Source organism: Sceloporus undulatus, chromosome 1, assembly GCF_019175285.1.
Source record: "Sceloporus undulatus isolate JIND9_A2432 ecotype Alabama chromosome 1, SceUnd_v1.1, whole genome shotgun sequence".
NCBI lineage: Eukaryota > Metazoa > Chordata > Lepidosauria > Squamata > Phrynosomatidae > Sceloporus > Sceloporus undulatus.
In genome coordinates, this window is record NC_056522.1 from 358,776,155 (window position 1) to 358,798,558 (window position 22,404).

At 39.1% G+C, this 22,404-nt stretch overlaps 1 protein-coding gene across 1 annotated transcript in view; it reads right to left on the reverse strand.

The window, feature by feature from the left end:
• Positions 1-468: 468 nt before the first annotated feature.
• SETD3 (SET domain containing 3, actin histidine methyltransferase) overlaps positions 469-22,404 on the reverse strand; it is a 61,621-nt gene continuing 39,685 nt past the window's right edge. The window contains exons 7-13 of the mRNA XM_042470647.1: positions 19,566-19,624; positions 18,713-18,827; positions 9,471-9,545; positions 4,999-5,165; positions 4,113-4,198; positions 2,668-2,828; positions 469-1,825 (exon numbers count right to left, since the gene is read on the reverse strand). Coding sequence (XP_042326581.1) covers positions 1,379-1,825; positions 2,668-2,828; positions 4,113-4,198; positions 4,999-5,165; positions 9,471-9,545; positions 18,713-18,827; positions 19,566-19,624 — 1,110 coding nt within the window. The 3' untranslated portion in view covers positions 469-1,378. The remainder of the gene's footprint in view (positions 1,826-2,667; positions 2,829-4,112; positions 4,199-4,998; positions 5,166-9,470; positions 9,546-18,712; positions 18,828-19,565; positions 19,625-22,404) is intronic.

Below are 22,404 nucleotides of genomic sequence, written 5' to 3' on the forward strand. Positions count from 1 at the left end.
GGAAGAGACCACAAAGGCCATCCAGTCCAACCCCCTGCCATGCAGGAACTCTCAATCAATCCCCGACAGATGGCCATCCAGCCTCTGCTTAAAGACCTCCAAGGAGGGAGACTCCACCACTCTCCGAGGGAGTGTGTTCCACTGTCGAACAGCCTGTATTAGGAAGCTTCCCTCAGTTTGGGTGTATAAACTCAGAACTGCACAGCTCCCTTGCTTCTTTGGCTCCTGAACTTGGCTCTGTGGGGGGAAAGTACTTTTTAAAATCTGCTCTTTTTTTAAGCAAATGTCCTTTTAAAAGCAAGTTTAGAGGGTGAAAAATTGGACACTTCCATAAGAAACTAAAAATACAACTGCTTAGCACTACTAACCCACCTTCCCCAAAGCCACACCCACAATCTGAAATTTAAAATTAGTTTACAAGTTTAGTTTTTATGGCTATGCTACATTAATGAAAAATACCAGACACAATTTAATAAAGGTTTCTTTTAATAATTTTCTTAGTCAAAAGTGTAGCTTTGAAAATCTCTAGCTATTTGTGAAAGTCTGAAAAAGCTGGGTGCAATCTCACTTTGAACAACACAGTTTAAAGCTGTAGGCTGGCTGATCTGCTCCCAACCTCTTCTTCCCCAAACAACAGTGCCATTTCAAAATAAAAAAATAAAATAAAATAAAGCCTCTTTAAAAAAATGAAACATGTACCGTAGTTGTGCACTTTGATTTCAAGGAAAAGGGGGTGGGGAATAAAGTTTCTTGTTTAACTAAACCACAAAATAACCCAAATTTTCTTAGAAACCACTGCATTTGGAATATAGTTCGTATTTTTATCAACATCTGAAACCTAACGAAAATAAGGTTGCCACCTTACCTTTTTAAGGAGCAGTGTAACTGGCTTCATATCGGCTCAGTCTCTCACATTTTTAAAGTCTTTCTATCCATTCTCTATGCTGTTCTGTTTGCTAGTTATATCTAACAGTCAGTCTTGTCACCTCCTTAGGCACGATGCAAGAAACAAGCCTTGTATTTTAGCAGTCAGAGCAAGTGGAACAGAAAGACAGCAGATAAACCTGAACTCTTCCCTAGGAAGTAGATATTTTCATAACCAAGCGCTCCATAATACTCCAAAAGGAACTCGGTTCAATTTCCCCACCCTACTCTGTCCTCCACAAGCAAGATGGCAATCTTAATAGAAAGGGGGGTGCTAAATCTTTTAAATAACTTAAAAATATTTTTTTTAATTATAAAGCAGCAAAAAACATATTTTCTTCTGCAGAAAGAAATGTTAGGAAAACACACCAATGTAAATCACTGTTTAAAGAAGTAGAATAAAAGAACACCTGCTAGTTTTCATTTTCACAATAAAGTCAAAACTATTTTATAGCTATTCTTTAACCTCATCAGTACTGTCTGAAGAAGATTCTTTGGCATCTTCAGTCTCTCTGTTACTTTCCTCTTGGTTTAAGTTGTCATTTTTAGATTTGGTCCCATTAAGCAAAGAATTGTCACCATTCACAAATCCATTTGCTGCAACTTCTGCACCAATGGCTTCTTCAATCTTTAAGTCCTCTTGCTCCTCCACTTCTTCTTCCAAATTTCTCAAGACAATTGGGAGTCTTGAGTCTGCCACAGTGTTCTCTAGCAAAGCAATATTACTCTCCTCATATTTGGGGAGAAGAGCTCCTTCTGCCATTTGTTTGCTATAATATTCTCTATTGGCAGCTGCACTCTTCACTGCTTTCTCCAAAATTTCTTTTTCACCTAAACGCAATTTAATAGCCATTGTTGCATTACAGGTAAGGTCTTGAGTTTCCAAAAAGGCTTTGTCTTCCTAAGAAGGAAAGGGGAGAGAGAACAAAATGTATTCACCCAAATTTACATACACATGACTGACTTTTAACCAAAAAACTATACTTCTCTAAATAGTAACCATTACAATGCTATCAATATATGTGGTGCTTCACACATACAGAAAAGGGTACAACCCTGCCTTAAGGTGTTTACAGTCTAGAACCTGAAGACTGGGAAATAAAAAAGCCAATCAAAGCAAATATGAACAAATGCAGTTATGTGTAACTAGATTTGTTGCAGCTGGGAGTGGGGGTTGAGGTAAGGAATTTACTGAAGAAGTGGATTTTGAGATAGTGTCACATAGATGTTCTTAGGCATAAGAAGCAACAAGAGGAAACAGGCCAGGAATTTAACATGAATCTCTGTCAGAACTGAGAAAGTCAAGAAAGATTTAACAAAGGAGATGTTTGAAATAAAAAGAATATCTTTACAGAGCATGAAATTTTCAGGCTCATAGAAAATCTTCAGAGAACTTTCCTGAGTATGTTTAAAAAGTAGTTCTAAAGCTAAAGTAAGTTTTAAGAAATTCCAAATTATACACAAAGGCAGTAAGAAACTGCTTTTCACAACTCCCAAAGTAGCTTGTAAATCATGGCCCATAACTAACTCAGGCCCATTTGTCAAACCAGAGCTTTAAGTACTGCAGCCAAATCCACTTTTAAGAATCTCTCAGTCACAGAACAAGAAAGAAAACAGTGCTTTCGAAAGATGAAATGCAGCACAGGTCTGTACAATTTTAAAAGGATAAAGTCTCTACAAGTATCTAGGAGATTAGACCAGGTAAACTATGAGGTTTGTGAGTATGCTCTTTAGAAGTCTTACTGAAATAGTAGTCTTGTAGGTTTTCAACAGAAGGGATGCTCTGGCTTCAAGGAATGTCCAGAGTTTCACCTCATTGTCCCAGCTCACTGGAAATTCTGAATTGCCCAGAGTGAAGATTCTGTCAATTGCATGCTCTCCTATCAAATGTTCCTTCAGTTCATCTGCAAACAGGAGAAATAATTAATACAGAGAACTTGCATGACATTCCTCCCCCAAGAGCTTTTTGTTAAGAGCTTACATGCCAAACCATATTGCCATACACTCTGGGTTAAATGCAACACCAGACTAGATGTTTCAATAGGATGTCCTTTCCCTCCCCTCCTCATCACGCAAAAATGGGCTCCAGAGCTGGTTTTGAGGTTGCATCATGGGATGAGGAGCTGTCATGGAAAAGGAAAGGGATCACCCATTCTGCTAGCAGAAATCCACCACTGGATCCTGTCCTTTGATATCTTTAGTACAACCACTTATTCTATCAACAAAAAGGAAAGCACCATGCCCTATTTATTATTGATTAGAAGGTTTCATCAAGTTCAATGAACCTTGCTATCAGCGAAGTCTGTAAAGGAATGCAACTTTAGAAGTTCTTAACTACTGGTAAAATGTGAATACTGTAGCTCATTCACTTTGCTTTACAATTTACCATCCGCCTCATCGTAGCATCCCCATTTTTTTGAGGGTGAGAAAGAGGACTGAAAAGCTATGCAGGACTTTATTATCTTCCAAACTAGGCTGTTAAACAGTATTTTACTTCAGAGCTACTCAAAGTGATGGTTCATGGACCAGTGACCAGCCTGTGGTCCACTGGCTGCCAGTTCCTGTAGAGTCCCAGGAATGAAACAAACAACTTTAGCCAAGGGACACTAATACAGTACCACTGTATGGCAACTTGGGGAAAAAACCTGCTAGTTCACCAAATCAGATAGCCTGAGAAACACAAATCAGCACAAATTACCTGGCTATCTCTTACAAGGAAAACTAGTTACTAGGCAACCAGGAAGAGAAACTTTGCAATCAGAAATACAGTCTTATGTTTTCAGTTTATCAGTAATATCAAGCAAAGTTGTATGTGGTCTGTCAGCGTAGAACTTTTTTTTTGGTCAGGGCTAATAACATTTTTAGATTTCCCCCCCTCTAGATCCATGTCTCCCAGGTTTCTCATGTGGAATACTGGCAATTATCCCCCCCCCCCACAGTGTGCCAAGGCCTGGTACCATATTTGTGCTTATTGACTACAATTGTTTTCTTCTTTTTTAGAACCTCATTGTGGACCGGCTAGTGGGAGACTGCAGAATGGTACTGGTCCAGAATCACCAAGTTGCATAACACTGGTATAGACAAACCTGTTCATGATTATAGATTAATTTAATTCATGATTTTGACTGTGTGAGTCCAGATGAAGAAACAAGTAAGACATACATCTCTGTAAGATTTTATTTTATTACCTTCAGTCATACAAAACACTCTGAGGAAAGCAAGAAGCTGGGCAGAGATTGGAGGTTCTGTTGAGTGCAATGCAAAAACACTGGACCTAAGAAATATAAGGTATGAGAACTCTGTCTATGGTAGCATTATTATCTAAAATGAAAACCTTTAATTTATGATACACTGTTATTCTTGTAGCAGGGATATAAGGGTCAATCCCATTTCTGAGCATTAAACTGAAGCTGTTCCAATCTCTCCCACATAACAGTTAAGCAATTTCTCCTCTATAATAGCATGGTCAAATATTATTATTACTTTATATAATTATGTAATAAAATCAGTGCATGCCTTCAGTTGTCACCTTGTAAGACTTATACAAATCTCATTTCCAAGCTTCATACCGTGAGCAATGCTCTTATGACATGCTGACCATCAGTAATTATTGAAAAATTCATTAAAAGAAATCCTATTTAATCTTGTTAAATGGCTGCTCCTCCAACCAAAAAACAGTGACTGCACATCATACAATAGCCTAAATTAAAAGGATTATGGTTCAAAACTCACACAATGTATGTGAATTTATGGTTCAAAAATGAAGGATGCTGGGATCTCTACAGGTCACAAATCGACCACGACAGCACTTTTATAATGAGGAGAAGCAGACAGTAAAAATAGCAAACTGGCCCACTCCTGTCCCTTACAGATAATTAAGCGAGTCTAAGGATACTACTAAACATGTTTTATATGAAGTAAACAGGCTTCATAAGATCAATTTATGACAAATATATAAGAGGGGGATATGAGATTCTACCTACATTACTGAACGACTTTGCTATAATGTTCTACTGGACCTTAGAATTTGAAATATTTTAAGATAAAAATACAATCTCTTTTAGTTTGACTTACGTTGGGATGCCAGCACGAGCTAAGACCTCTGCCTTCATAGCATACAGCCTGTCACTTTTACTCACTCCAAGCTTTATTTTCACTCTGTCATGTGAATTATTATCAAAGAAAAACCCACTGTGGATCACAAATTCAGCATTTGACCGAGTGCCATAAAAAATGTAAATCTAGGAAGATGAAAAGAGAAGTGAAGGGACAGAAAAATAGCTTAAGATCAACTCTTGGAATGACAAATTGCACGTCAGGCAAACCAACCAAATCAACCCCTCCTCCCATACAATAGTGTTATGGACCACAATACTTGTGAAAATACTATGTTTAAATAATGCACAAGCCCCTAGAAATTGCCCATGCTCTTGGACCAGAGCCTCCATGCATTTCTGTCCTGGACTTGTACACACAGACCTCTATCTTGCTGTGTCTAACAATCCTGTCTTGGCTGCCTTGAGAATGGCATGCAACTTCAGAATTCAAGTTAACTAAACTCACACACAAGTACAGCCTATTCCAGCACCTCAGTACAATAAACTGAGTGGAACATTTCTACAAATGATTTGATGAAGACGGTAAATTGCCTACAGTGATCACTTCTGAGATGACAGAACAATTCCTCTAAAGTAAATGAATATTGCTATGGATATTGGGGATTGCAATATGCTAATCCTCATTCAGATTTTCCTCATGTGTATCCCTCTAAAATCAACGAAGTGGACCCGCTTAGGGGAAAAATGGTGTATAAGTCTTGAAGTCTGAGATGTTTAGTATCAATAACATTTACTTTTAAGTTTATTGGGGAGGCAACAGCAATAGCAATAGCAACTACATTTCTATACCACTTTATCAGTGCACTTAAGCACTCTCTAAGGCCCGTTACAAACGGGCCATATAGTGCACGCGGAGCACGTACTAGGGTTAGGAAGGGGCGCACCCCCTAACCCTAGTACGCGCTCCGTGTGCACAAAATGGTGGCGGCCGTTCCACACAGCTGCTGCCATCAATACGTCACGACCGCGCCACCTCCAAATGAGGCGGTGCAGTTGTGACGTATTGGGGCCGTGCCAGGGCGCCTATGGCGCCCTTTGTGCAACCCCAGAAGGAGCTCCGTTTCGGAGCTCCTTCCTGCTTTGCGCCGCTGGGCGCAGCCTTCAGACGGCTGCATCCAGTGACGCAAGGCGGCCCCTTTCTCCTCCTCCCTGCCACCGCGGGGTGTCCTTGGGGCTTGAAGCCCCAAGGACACCCCTTTCCAGGCTGCGGGGAAGCGGCCTTTTGCCGCTTCCCCGCAGCCTGCAAAGCAGCGGATCAGGGCCTCAGAGGCTGCCGGTCTGGCAGCTGAGGCCCCGATACACCGGGGAAAGGGGCGGGTGCAGGCCCCCCCAAACGGGTGGTCTGTAACCCGCCTAAGCAGTTTAAAAAGTGTAAGCTAATTGCCCCCAACAATCTGGGTACTTATTTTAGTGACCTTGGAAGGATGCAAGCTTGAGTCCAGCTTGAGGCCCTGAGCTGGTATTGAACTTGCAACCTTATGGGTTGTGAGTGGGTGGCTGCAGTACAGGCATTTAACCACTGCACCACCAGGGCTGATATAGATGGAGACTCCTATTTCTCAGCTTGGGTATGTGTGTGTGTGTGTATTTATGCATATGGTATGATCTATATTCAACAAAATATATTACCAAGTGTATGCAAATATTCATCCACAGCTAGATAAAGGACAAATCAAGATTAGCAGAATTTGATAGATGTGGGGAAAAGGGAGAACAGCCACAAATAAGAAAGGAAAAAGATTCTTGAATTGAAACAATTATTTAGGGGCAGGTGTGCAAAAGTTTTCAGAAAAAATGAAATTTGGTATGGTGTCCTAGAAGCTAGAAATAGAAATTGCACCTGACTGTAAGGAGGGAAACCTGTTCTTTTTAAGAGTATTTGAGTATGTTTCCTTCTTCTAGAGTATTTAAAAGTGGCCTTGAAACTAGTAGAATCATAGAGTTGGAAGAGACCGCAAGGGCCATCCACTCCAACCCCCTGCTATGCAGGAAATCTCAATCAAAGCATCCCCAACAGATGGCCATCCAGCCTCTGCTTAAAGACCTCTAAGGAAAGAGACTCCACTACACTCCGAGGGAGTGTGTTCCACTGTCGAACAGCCCTTACTGATTCAGGGAGCTAACCAAATTGGGAAAGGAATGAAGTATGGATTCACAGGAGGTCATTATCAAGCCTCCCAAACCTCCACACTCATTGGAAGAAGAATGTCTGCATACTTTTTCCTTATTAGCAAGCCATACACTAGTTATCAGACTCTGTTTCTGATACACCAGTTGCTAATGGGAATTTCTTTGGATTCTTAAGGAAGGTGAATCATAGAATTGGAAGAGACCACAAGGGCCATCCAGTCCAACCCCCTGCCATGCAGGAAATCCAAATCAAAGCATCCCTAACAGATGGCCATCTAACCTCTGCTTAAAGACCTCCAAGGAAGGAGACTCCACTACACTCCGGGGGAGTTTGTTCCACTGTTGAACAGCCCTTACTGTCAGGAAGTTCTTCCTAATGTTGAGGTGGAATCTCTTTTCCTGCAGCTTGCATCCATTGTTCTGGGTCCTGTTCTCTGGAGCAGCAGAAAACAAGCTTGCTCCCTCCTCAATGTGACATCCTTTCAAATATTTAAACAGGGCTATCATATCACCTCTTAACCTTCTCTTCTTCAGGCTAAACATCCCCAGCTCCCTGAGTCGTTCCTCATAGGGCAAGGTTTCCAGACCTTTCACCATTTTAGTCGCCCTCCTCTGGACACGCTCCAGTTTCTCAATGTCCTTTTTGAATTGTGGTGCCCAGAACTGGACACAATATTCCAGGTGGGGCCTGACCAGAGCAGAATACAGTGGCACTATTACTTCTCTTGATCTAGACACTATACTTTTATTGATGCAGCCTAGAATTGCATTGGCCTTTTTAGCTGCCGCATCACACTGTTGACTCATGTTCAACTTATGGTCTACTTGGACTCCTAGATCTCTTTCACATGTACTTTCATTCAGCAATGTGTCTCCCATCCTGTATCTGTGCATTTCATTTTTCTGCCCTAAGTGCAGTACAGTACCTTACATTTCTCTGTGTTGAATTTCATTTTGTTAGCTTTGGCCCAGCTTTCTAGTCTATTCAGATCATTTTGAATGTTGGTCCTGTCCTCTGGAGAATTAACTATTCCTCCTAATTTGGTGTCATCTGCAAATTTGATAAGTGTGCTCCCAATTCTGTCATCCAGATAGGTTTCTTTTAATTTTTCCTTCAATTAGATGTCAAGTAAAATGTTGCTTTTTGGGGGAACTGAAATGATTTGCCTGTAACACCAAACCATGATTTAAAACAGGGGCGGACAAAATGTAGCCGAAGGGCCTGCATTGTGCTTCTTGGATCACACTTCTGTGAGCTCTGAAGCCCCTCACCAATCCCTCAGTCACCCAGCAACCCATTAAAAATGAGCCCAATTTTGGAACAAGTTTTGTCTGCAAATAGTGTAGAAAGCTCCTCCAAAGGGAAGAAAACATGGCCAAATATCCACTTCATTTTGAAATCACATCTGAACTGTGTATATCCCACACAACCACGTGCTTTACTCTGTCACTTCTCTCAAAATGGCAAGAGGAAATGATGCTACATTGCTTCCTGCTGCCATTTTGCTCTCAGAGGACTAGAGGGGAAAATGTGTAAGGCCAGTGCTTTCCTTGGGTTCATCCAAACAATATTTTAGAATTATTAAATAGTAAATGGCCCACTTTAAACTTGTCTGAAGTGCCTGCTTCAAGCTCTTGAGATAAATGAAGCACCAAGAAGCAATCTTTTATATGATATAGCCAACATGACCAGAAGGAATGGTCAAGTAATACTGGACAACACGTGACTCAGAGATATTAGAACTGAATGCTGAAGAGAGATACTGATGGCTATTAAAAGAAGCTATATGTGCCTTGGAGAATGGATTCTGACAGCTGAATTGGTTAGTGGCATCATCTTTTATATTCTGGACAGGAAAGTGGTAAAAGTCAGGATGCAGCTGAATGAGAACTAAGTAATGTCAAATAGCAAGAAGCTGAACAAACAATGGTTGTTCAACTCATGACATTCAGGTCATGTCTTTTAAGTAATCTCAAGTTTGATATATGTACCTTTCTACCAATCTGATATCATTCATAGCATTAAGTGGTTGAATTACTCATGGCAAAAGTGTAGGGCTGCTTTAGATAGAGACAGACTATTATTCTTCCTTTGCAGTGAAAAATGTAGTTTTTATTGCTATCCCCTTTATAAAACGTATTTGTAAGGATAGTCTCACAGGAACATGTGCAAAATTCAAATTATTTATATTAAGCAGCAAATCAATTGTATTAAACTGTATCTAATGCAGTTATAGGCAAGGAACATCAACATATACAACATGAAGCATTATGTCACACAGAGATTCTCAAGATTACCTGTTCACCAGCCTTAAAATCTTGAAGGGCTACACACTCACAACGGTCATCTTCTAAGTTGTAGCCTGTAGTAATCTAGTCAGAAGGTGGGGGAGACGGGGGACAAAACAAAACACATACAGTTCTTAACACTTTGGGATTCATTCATTATCTTAAACATTAAAAAAAATTGGAAATATGACTAAAGATCCACGGACATGCCATCCTCCAGGAAGGCAAGTATTGTCAAGTCCCTCTCTTTTTGTAACAGCCTCCCAATAAATCTGGATTTGTTTCCCAATGTATTCTCAAATGCAGAGGGCAACTGTTTATTTAGAAGAGTACTTTGCAAGCTATCCGATGTAGGGGACTGGCAAGTTTATTTTCAATATGCCAGGGAGAAGTACCATATTTATGCCCACTGGCTACATTTGCTTCTTTCCTGGAAACTCCCCAGTGGTCACCAATGGCTCAGGAAACCACACTGGTCTACAGACCAACACTGCAAGTAGCACAGATTTAGAAGGTACTTTGTAACATTCTATATTCTCCTCTTCCCTTTGTAACATATGTACTCTCTTCTAGATAGCCAGTATGGTATAATAGTTTGACTGTTGGACTAGGACTCTGGAAAGTCAGGTTTCAAATTCCTGCTTCAGCATGTAAACCTTGGGTTGCCTTGGGTATGTCATACTCTCTGAGTCTCACAGGAAGGCAAATCCCCTCTGATCAAATGTTGGCAAGAAATCCCCATGCTTGATTCACCTTAGGGTTGCCATAAGTCAGAAATGACTTGAAGGTGCACAGTAACAACAACAACAACAACTCTCCTCTTGCTTTTTCTGCTCAGCCACTTTTCACCAATAGGTGCATTAGTCCCAAGTAAGACCTCCTACCCCACAAACTGTGGGAAACTGGTGACATCCACTAGCTTTGTTGATGTGTAAGTAAGCAATGATATATGCCCAGAGTATAGTGCTAAGATACTGGGAAAGCAGATATGCTAGGAAACAACACTACCTTTCTGTCACCTACATAACACACAAACAGTGGAAAGTTTTATTACATGTACTCCTTTAGTAAGAAAATTCTGGGAATGAGAGAAGAATCCTCTTCTGTGAATTTTTAAACATCTGCATACAGAACCTGGAGAGAGTGTAATAGATAAATTCTGATAGACATAGATTCCAAAAGCTCTATCTTCTAGCTGATTCTGAGATAACCCTGCAGGATTATAGGTTCTTACTGAGTTTCAAAGTCACTCCCATGGGGCACTCTGCAGTACTGTATGAAGAGACCACAATCCTGTGTCCCACACTTTAACTTTCAGTGTTCTCTCAGCTCTTTAAATTGAAAAGCAAGAGCAAATACTTTCACTGACATTCTTTTCAGTGGATTCTAATTTACTTGCATGTCATTCTTTTATCTGAAATGTAGGTTAATTATTCTAAGATTACAAAAGTGTTATATTGTTGGAACAGTCAAGAGGAAGAAGATGCCATATAACTATGTTTCTTAAGCATGAGGTCTGATGATACATATTGGCAGGATGAAAGTAGTTCTGCAATATGATTTTTTTTTAAAAAAGTGAAATGTTCTTATCAATCATGTTGTAAGACACAGAAAACATATGGGCACAGTTGCGACCTGAAGGTTTACAAACACACACACACACACACACACACACAGAAATCTAGAACAACTTTCAAGTAGGGTTGCAATGTTTAGTTGAACAACTGGTTATATTAACAGGTTTTAAATCTTTTGATGGTCTAAAAATGTGCCTCAATTAGGGAGGAGATCTTTAAAAATGGTTAAGATATTTTAATGCAGGTATTTACAAAATATGTGACTGATTGGTTCTATTCCTCCTGTCTTGCACAGCAGGGAATGCCTCTTCAATGATGTTATTTACTGACATACTTATCATCTAAATACAAAGGGAATATGCTTTTTTCATCACATTTATTCTTTCATATGCAGATTAGAATTATAAAATTATCAACAATGACTTTTTAAAGCGGGTGACAGGCCTAGTTTTCAGTGTTTCAAGGTTCTGTGTGATGCTCAGGATCGTAGGTTTGTTTTTCAGTTGTTGTATGGCATGTCTAACTTGTCTGTGTGCCTGCTCACACTTCTGTATGTTTCATTCCTTATTTTTATTTCCCTACATATATCACGGAAATGTTTCTCTCCTCATCTCTCTTTTTGTTTGTGCTCTACTCATTTTGTGGGCAATGTCACCTTTCATATATATGCTATGTACTTTTAAACTTGCTGTTGCTGATCTACCATTCTTGCTTATGCCAGGGTTAAGTACTTAATGCTGTTTGTTTAAGAAACCCAGGCTAGATTTTTTAAAAAAAATAATTAAAAATCAATCAACCTGATTTTTCTGTTCCTTGCACAATTCTTGCTAGTACTGGTGGTTCTTAATAGGTTTATTAATTTAAATTAATCCTGGATAAGACTGAATACCACCTGTAGTTTTGTGTGTGTGTTTTTGGGCTATGGGACGTGTTCTGGAAGACTTTATTCCTGATGTTTGCGAGCATCTGTGGCTGTATCTTCAGAGAATGCTGGCATGGCTTGGTATGGTCTTCTCTAGACTACTGCCCCTCTTTTTTGAGCACTTTATTTAGGGCTCAAACCTGAAGTAGTAACAGCAGCAATAGAAACAGTAGTAGTAATAGTTTGGAAGTCAAGGCAGTTTGCAACAATTAAAAAACACTATTAAAAATTTACAAAATAAAAAGTAAAAAATAATTAATCTGTCAAAACTACCAAAAGCACTGGTACAGTAGTCCTAGCTAATACCCAGCACAAATGTGCAGGGGAAATTGTCCAGCATAGAAGCACAGGCTAGCGAGAGACACTATCAAAGCAAAGGGTTCTGAACCATGAGAAAATCTTTAGAGTTTATGGACAGTTCTGATTGTGAGTACAAACCTGAATTTCCTCAAAGCCCACCATTTCTCATTGCTCTCAATATACATTAAACTACATTAAGGAGACACGACAAGTAACTAATGACCAAGTTAGAAAAACATGCCAGGGTATGGCCCAAATGAAAAATTAAGGAAAAAGTGTCTTATGAACCCTGGATTAGTTTCAAAGTTAGTGAAATACACTCATCCCTCCACATTTATGGCTTTGACTTTTGCGGATTTAACGGATTTTATTAATATGTTCTCTCTAGGAATATCTAAGTCCACCAGTGCATCTCTATGGTCAATTTTAACCAAAAGTTGCACTGAAGGACCTAGAGATTTCTAGAGAGAACACTCCACTAGGCATTTGTAGCTCCTCCAGCACAATTCTATGGTTGCACTGGAGGAGCTAGAGATTCCTAGAGAGGTGTTCTCTCAGGTAAAAACATAGTGTTTTCATTATTTGGGGGTTTTCCACATTCACAAGGGTCCTGTGCCCCTAACCCCAGTGAATGTGGAGGGACGAGCATATTTTTCTTTTGGCTGGTCCCAGTTAGCAGCCTTGGTGATGTAATCCAGCCTTAATAGAGCATCCAAGCATTCAGAGTGACTTGCACACTGAAGTGCACTGCAGTAAACTAAATTTGTAGGTTGCCAAATCATGGCTAACAGTGATCAGAATATATCTTCCGAGAAGCAGTTATGGCTGTCACACATGAACCGTTGCTGGTGAAAGAGACTGTGCACCCCAATTCTACTTAGTTGCCAATAACTATGTTCCCAGATTGTGAGCTGTCTCGTTCAGTAGAATCAAAAACGCACCCATAACAGGGTGAACACCACCACACTTTGTTGGATGTGTTTAAAAAAGATGAATTGTCAACTCTCAATACTTTAGCTTTAGATTCCTGCACAGGCAAGGAGTTAGACAAGATGACCCCTCAGCTCAATGAGTCTGTAAATCCAAGGCAAACCATCTACAAATAAAATATCAATTTTAATGAGACTGGGGTTCAGTTGATTGTCCCACTCATCTCAGACACTACTACAGATTTTTATTCTAAACAGAATGTGTTTTCAAAGAACAAACAACTGGCTTCACAAAATTCAGTCAGTCAGTTTTCTGCTTCATTTCTTGATCCTGGGCCAAATTTTCCTACAATCTTTGATTCTGCTCCATTTTCTACTTTTGCATTCCAATTGTCTATGATTAACAAGAAGTCCTGTTTTGGTGTGCGATCAATTTCCTCCTGAATTCCAGCATAAAATCTTTCAGTTTCTTCTGCTTCTGCAGTTGGAGCATGAACTTGCATTATGTTTATATTGATGGGTTTTCCATGAAGTCTTATTGATATTATTCAGTCAGACCTTGGATTATATTCTTTGACTGCTTTTGCTACATATCTTCTCGCTACTAATGCCACCCCATTTCTCCTTAGATCTTTATTTCGTAAATAAAACATTGTGTAATTGTGTGACTCAAAATGTCCGATTCCTGTCCACTTTAGCTGACTCACCCCAAGTATTGCAATGTTTCTACATTTCATTTCTTGTGTCATGACTTAGATTGTAAGCCTGGGACAAAGACTGTCTTGTTTTTACTGGCTGTATGTAAGCTGCTGCTATTGCATTCTCTTTTTCAGCTGCAGAAAGGGGTAAAAAATGCTTTTAATAAACAGACTAAGGCCTGTTACAGACTGCCAAAATAAAGCTGCTTCGGTCTCTTTGGAGGTATGCTATTTAAATGATGCCTGGGTCCTAAGAGTCCGGAGGTTGCGCCAAAGCCACACTCCATTCCTAAGCACTGGAGTGCAGCTTTGGTGCAGCTTCTGGATTCTTAGGATGCATGCATCATTTAAACAGCATTCCTCCATAGAGACCCCAAGCAGCTTTATTTTGGCAGTCTGTAACAGGCCTAAATGTCCTGGCCAGAATCCTGTATCACCTACTTAGTAATAGGGGAAAAACAGACCAAAAGGGCAGATTGGGGCTGCCCCAGCACCGCTCACCCATGAGCTGCAGCAACCACACCCCGCAGCTCCAAATGTGGGCCTTTGCTGGTGTTTTAAACCAGCTTCTGGTTGCATTTGGGGCATGCATTGCCTAAATGCCACAGCCCCAATGCGGCCTTAACGCGGACCATTTGGCCCATCTTTTTCATCCTTAGTTAAGTTACTTAGTTAAGTATGGTCCACACTGCAGAAATAACCCAGTCTGAGATGGCTTTAATTGCCTTGGCTCAATGCTAGGGAATTCTGGGAACTGGGAACTGTAGTTCTGTGAGACATTTAGCCTTCTCTGCCAGAGAGCGCTGGTGCCACAATAAACTACAATTCCCAGGATTCCATAGCATTGAGCCAGGGCAGTCTCAAAAGTGGATTATTTCTCCAGCGTATTTTGGACCTATATGGAAATGCCATTCACCCACAGTCTAATCACTGGCAGATTGGATATCCTTCTCCCCATACTGCAGATACTGAGTAAAGTAGGTTGGGGGTGGGGGGTGTATGATTGTGGCATAATGGCACAATTGTGACTAAATAGTGATCATAAACATGAAAGAGCTACTGAGATTATCCATAACTGTTTCAGATTCATGATCACTATTTAGTGGTGATTGTGACACTATTGTCATGATCGTAACTTCCTCCCAACCTACTTTCCTTACTGCATGGAGAGATGTATTCTGCTGGTGATTGGAGTATGGGTGAATGACATTTCAGTCAAGCATGGGGGGGGGGTCAAGCCAGCAGAGATTATTTAGTTAAGCGTTCTTAACTAAGTAACTGATATAGGATTCTTGTCTGATTCTTAGACTTCATCAGTTATTAGATATGTAGCACAGCACCTTGTAACATCATAAGAAGCACCAACAGAAATTTTTAAACCTAACTAATAAATATTAGGTTTGACTGGCAAGAGTAAGGATGTGGGATGAATTAGCAATCAAAGCTGCCCCTCTTTCCATTCACAAGGAAATACTTTGCTGTTTCTTTTCTTTTATGTTGTTCAGTATTAACTAAAGAAACAAATTAACAGATTTTGCAACCTGAAGTCTTTTCTAATTCTGTTTTGTTATAATTTAATATTGATGTTACTTTTTCTTGGTTTCCAAATGATGATTCTTTCTTGCTCAGTAGGTTCTAAACCCCTGGCAGCACCAGTAACCAATTTGACTGTCAAGTCACAATGCAGCTAAAGAATAACAATGAGAAATGCATGAAGACAGTATTCTTGACAGAGTTCTTAGAGCAGGATGATCTAATTAGTAGTGTCAGAAGCAAGAAAAAGCAGGATGGACACAGTTCCAACTAAAACCAAAAGAGCCTTTTATTATTTAGTTTGTAGAAGAAAAAAAGGCCCGTGGGATAGAGCAAGAATAGAGATACATTATAGCTGACTGACTGGAGAAACATCTCAACACCAACTTTGCAACAGACTTCAAGGTAGGCAATGCCACCTATCTTCTGGCTTTCCTGCATCCTATACACACGTACCTGGAGGAAAGTCACAATGTTCAATGTGACTTACTTCTGAATAGATGTGTATGGGACTGCACTGCCAGAACAGAAATAGTCGTTTCTTTACAGATATTCTTTGACCTCTAGAAAAACCAGTAAACTGACAAGAATGGAAAACAATTCTTGGCAGTTCTTTTCCCCAGTATCTTGTAATATTCTTAAAGTATCTTTTGTGATAGAAAAAGAACTAATGTCTAAATAGGGGCCAGCCTCCAATGCTGTGAATTTGCATGTGAAAGTATCTTCCATGAGCTGGAGGCTGGATTTTTTGTTCCTTCTGTAGCCCCTTCGAAGTGCTTTAAAAAAAATCCCTTTAAAATATCATGTGAAGTGTTAAGGAACTGTCCAGAATAAGATATATTTTATTTCATATGATATTTAACTTATATAGAAGTAAAAAAAGAAAGAACGTTAGTCAATAAACTTAAGTAGCAGAGAAGTGAGACTTTCTAAAAGATTGTCTGAAATATTTAACTTTTTAATAATGAAGGAAATTTTAATACACTTTTATTTCAGAGTCTATTATATCTTATCAACACAGGAAGAAGGCTCCAGACCCAAGAAATCTTCATAATTTTTATTAAAAAGCCTTTATATTATTTTAATTGAAAATCTGAAAACCTATCTTTAAAAGAATCTTGTTGCACACACTTAGAAGTACCATATGACTGTGTTTAAAAGTCCCTGTGACTGAGTTGTAAATGAGTAATTAGACCAGCTTCCTTTCCACCACAAGAAATGGATAAAAAGTCAAGACGTCATTGGACTTTATCAGATTAGTCTCGGAAACTGAATTTAAGAAGAGACATTTTTGTGTGTGTGGTATATTTTAATATAATCTCATTGGGTCAAGAGAACCTGAATCCTGCATTTTTGAAGCCATTCTATCCACTTGACTAGGGGACTAGGAGCTAGAAGTGCCTGCAGATCTGGGGACTGTGGACATAACCAATGTCACCTGGAGGATAAAATAAAAAACCTGCATCCAAAAAGAAATGTTGGGGAAGAAATGTTCTTGCACAATACAGAGTGATTTGAGAAATGAATGGGCTTCCTAAAATATCCCCACAAGAAACATGACTGCGCATGGACCCCTGGGCCCTGCACTATACAGTCGCCCCTCGCCATACGCTGCCTTTTTATAGGCGGCTTTGAGCATAGGCGCTCAAAGCCGCCGGCGCGCGGTGCGTCCCATTCAATTGAATGGGCGCACGCGCCCGTTGTGCCCCGCGTGCACCCGCGCCGCCACACCGCCGCGCACGAGCCCCATTGTTTCCAATGGGGCTCGAGCATAGGCGGAATTCGCCTTACGCGGAGGGATCCGGAACGGATCCCCTGCGTAAGGCGAGGACCCACTGTATATGGAATTTCTTTGCTAGTGAAGCAATGGAATTTCTTTGCTAGTGAAGCACTTGCTACAGGTCAGAATAGCTGCATATACATCTAAATAAATCATCGAACAGCCTTTATTTCTATTACAGTGTTCTGAGTAAGTTGGAAAATCTGTCTTCTAACAGAAATGGGCAATAATGTGTTGTGAGGTTTTGCTGTTGTTGTGTACTTTTCAGTTGTTTCCAACTTAGATGAGTCATGGGGTTTTCTGGAGCTGAGCGTATGTGACTTGCCCAAGGTTGCTCAATGGGTTTTCATGACTGAGTGGGGAATCAAACCTTGATTTCCAGAATTGTAGTCCAATGTATTCTTTGCATTTACATGATGCCAAGTTGTTATTTAATATCTAGGTCAACATCACTAAGCTCTGTTTAAACACCAAAATACAGAGGCCCTGTCCTTAGACTTACATCCAAGGGCAAAATTAGTTGTACAGTAGCAGTAGCAGCAGCAGCAGCAGCAGCAGCAGCAGCAGCATAATAATAATAATAATAATAATAATAATGTTTATTTATAACGCCCTTTCCACCAAATATATATGTAATAAAAACATGAACATATCAGTTTACATTTCTTCTTGCTACTATGGAGACCATTTAGATTGAGAGAAGGGCACTCCCACTATGTCACATCTCATTCAAATTTGTCCTTTTCTCAGCTGCTTTCAAAGTGGAAAGAAAGCAGAACTTCTGAGGTCTACCTAGATTTGACCTAAGATGTGAATGTTTTAGCAGGTGCTTAACATGTACCAAAGAAAGATACCAGAAAAAGACCACAAAATAAAACAGAAAACAGAGGAGGAGGAAGTTGGGAAATGGAAGCAATAAATGTGGCTTTATATAGAACAAGGATACTAGACAATCAAAGGATGCACACAGAGCAGAAAGACAGAAAGGGAAGCTATGGAAGAATGAGAAAAAAGCCATCTCAAAGTTAGTAAGACAAGATTTTCTCTTATGCTTATGCTTTAGCATAAGTTTGTGAAGGAGAGGCAAACCAAGATCAGGAATTGATTAGAACCTTCAAATTTTACTGTTACATATAAAAGTTTAGTGTTATTGTTCTGGTAAAATGATGAAATATTTGTGTCTCTATAATTTGTCACTCTAAAAGAAACCAGTGGTGAACCAGCTGTGCCTCTACTTTGTGGAGATTCTCTATTTTGGTCTTTAATAAACTTCTCCTAACAAATGAAAGACAGAAAACGTGGCCTCAACACATGGATTCCTTCAAAATTCTAACTGTATTTTAAGGAATCAGTATGTGTGAAAAAGACCTTTGGGTTTTAAAGATCACTAGAGCAGGTCAAATATGAAATTACATATTAATCTAATCTGAACTGTATAAAACAAAATTCTTATCCACAAAAGAACGTTCCCAAATAAAATCATTATTCAAAAAAGACATGTAATGTTCTTACCAGCCCATTGGTGTGATTACACATGTCCCATAAAGGAATCAGAGCCAATGTAACCCGAGAGCCATCCTCAGCAGGAATCTGATTTTGTCGAGTCATGACAGAGGAAACAGCCCACCTATAAGCCAAAACAAAATAAGAAAAATATACTGTTTAATGAAAGAAACAATAACTTCCATTTCAAGATTACACAGCTTGAATATTGAATCTATGCTTCCAAGCTTTCTGACAGCAGAAAACATTTTGTTCTTATCTACAGCGCTATATTAATAATAATAATAATAATAATAATATATTAGGTATATATATCTTATATATAAGTACTGTAGTTTATTACTATCAAATCACTTTAACTTCTGAAAACCAACTGGCAAAAAGGGAGGCATTTTTACCCCTTTCCCTCAAAAACATTCTGTGTTGGTTGGTGCATAAGGTAAATGCATAAGCTCTAATACACCACAAAAAAGAAACCAAGATATTCTCTCTTGGAGATGATTCAGATATCGACAAATGTCTATATTATTACTTGTTACAAACTATGCTCCATAATTATTCAATTTTTAAAAAACTTTTATTTTATATCCAGAATATCAAACAGTAACTAGAAAGATACATACAAAATCAGTTTAAGAGGAATACTGGGAATACAATTTAGAAGCAACCAGAAAGTAATGCTAACTGACTAGCTACAAACTTTGACGGGTTAAGATCCAGCAAGCTAAAATATTTATATTGTGTGATATTTAATATAACTGCTATGACTAGACTAGGGATTCATGATTAACAACTTGATTGTTTTCTCTGGAGGCATTTGAAAGCTTAACAACCTACTTTTTATATAAAAAGGGAAACAAACCTGTAATCATCGTAAGTGAAAGAATCCTTTAATGGCAGTTTGCTGGCATTAGGTTGGGTCTGAGAAATAGAGGATTCAGAGGAGAGGTGAAAAGGGAAAACAAAACAAAAAATGAAAAGAAATCAGTCAGCAGAATTTCATTATTTAGCTGCCTAACAGATCCTAACAAGAGCCAAATGAAGCAGGAGGCGTCCAGCCGCGCTACAGAGGGATCATCCTGCTATTATGCTCTCATACATCACTGTCAACTTAATTTGTTGTGCCCAGCAGCCGCCATAAATCTGTTTCTTCATATTTCAAAGACTAGAACCCACAGAAAACACACAAAAGAATTTAAGGTGGACTCCCAGCTCTACACCACACATGAAAACTTAACAGTGAAAGGAGACTATCCAAGTTATTTCCTTCTCTTATTCTGGAATTTTTACCTCTTTCACTTAAACCAGACTTTTAGAGCTATATGAAGTTTCTTCGTCTTTCTTTGCATCAAAGTTTTTTTTAAACCAATCAGAGGTTACACAGAATTCCAAAGCCACAGACATAATATTAAAATAACGATACAGTTACGGTGACACACATAGGTAAGATGGACAGTTTCACAGCTATTACTGAACAAAACTAATGAGGCAATGTGATTTCTTTTTAAAAAAAAGATGTTGGTTAAGTTAAATTACACATCTAAAGAGGGGGGAAAGAAACTGTCCTTAATTGTTATGAAGAAAGAAGAACGATATGGAAGATTTAATTATACAGAATGTATTCCTTATTTCTGGACACTTTACTTATTAAAGTATTCATGACCACTTTTAGACATTTAAATACAATAGCAAAAAAGAATCTGAAACTTTTGGTGGACTCAAAAAAAAAATCCCCCTTCTTAAGAGAATGAGAACCATTAATGGTATCATTTTAATATTCCATTTCAATTACAGTTGAATAGGCAGGTTTCAGTAAGTGATCAAATAAATGGTTGTTTCTACTGATACAAATGAGTTTTGCTTGGATGTATCTTTGCGACATTGTTAAAACAAGGAGCTCTATGTAGCATGCTTTTTTAAAAAAAATACTCTTGATGCATTAGCATCACAAGTGCATGGTAATTTATCATCTCTCACAGTAATGTACTTGCTGGCACTGTGTGCAGGACAGTAGGGGATGAGGTAAAAGTGGCTCAAACCGTAAATCAATTAGAAAACAAAAGCTTGCGCTCAGTGCACAATTTTAGGCAAATTATATATTACAAAAGGCTGCCAATTGGGTGTTATGTCCCAGGTGTGTGCTCTCTCCAACCCCTTAAATTAGCCCCGTTGACAGACCAGCTCTCAAACCTGTGACTCTCTCATGTAATAAGGGATTTTGTTCACACACAAAATGTCACTACTGAATCGCTTACTTTGGTTGTTTCCCTTTAGATATTACAAATGCCCTCTCTCAATACACTTGCCACAGAAGTCACAATCCAGGAGATACATTTCAGCAGTCACATCATACATGAAAAGAAACACATATACACACTTAAATCAAAACTGCTGCACAAAGGTCAGAATCCCTGGAAGATTTTGTGTCTCTCATATGAAAAAGTTACCACTTACAAAAAAGAAAATATGAAACCTTTGGGATTAATCTATATTTAACTTGGCATATGGTTTAGTGCTTGTAAGAACTGGCTTAAACAACAAAAAGCCCGCAGGTACCTAGTTACTAACGGTGCTTAGATATTCGTATCATTGTAAAAAACCATCAGAAAGTCTATAACTATGAACAAGCTTACACTGGAGTAAACCTTATTAATGCATTAAACTTTTGTGCAACAATTCAACTTCTCTTGATAGTTAGACAGGAGTTTCTCTGAAGCCAAAAAATGGCTCACATGGCTCTGGCGCCACCTACTGCACATGGTGTAGAATACAGTTAAAGCTTCAGAATTTCTGCTTTTAAAACATCCAGAGGATCAATTCCCTCCAAAGATACTGGATTTTGTTTTAGAGATGAGAGCTCAATATTAGCACAGGCAAGTACATTTCTATACTGCTTATTGGTGAACTAGCACTCCCTAAGCAGTTTGCAATGTGTAAGCCAACTGCCCCCAACAAACTGGGTACTCATTTTATCGACCCACAAATGGATGGAAGGCTGAGTGGACCTTGGAGCCCTCCTCTAGGATCAGACTTACAAGGTTGTGGCTGCATGATTTAACCACTGTGCCACCAGGGCTCCATACGTTTTCATGGCCATGTTTATAAGCCACCTCTCCAATTAAAAAAAAATTAATTGGGGATGGGTTTACCGAAACTTTAACAATTCCAGTTTTACCTGATTTTTAAAAAGTAGTCATAAAAAACCCCAGCCCTTGAAACTCACTAGCTGACCTTGGGCAAGTCACAAGCTCTCATCCTCAGAGGAAGGCACTGGCCAATCTCCTCTGAACAAATCTTGCCAAGAAAACCCCATGATAGGTTTGCCTTAGGGTTGCCATATGTCAAAAACAATGTGAAGGCATTACAACAACAAGATAAGCCACATTTAATTGCTTCAGTTATAAGTTAGTTAAAAACCTGTGGAGTGAACCTGAAAAAGGAGCAAAATATATCTTTTGGAAGACTACAATATCTGACAGAAAGAACATGGCTACTGAAAGTGCTCCTTTTCACCCCTAGTTCATTTTACCTATCAACAGAAGAAACATGAAACAGTGTCCCCAAAGAGCCTATAAAAGTTGATAGGGATATTTCTGTTGTAGTAGGCATCTCTGAAGGTATTCTGGGCCCATGTTATAATCTGATGAACAGCTGTTCTTACAAACATGCCCATATACACACTGGTCTTCACTGTGCATTTG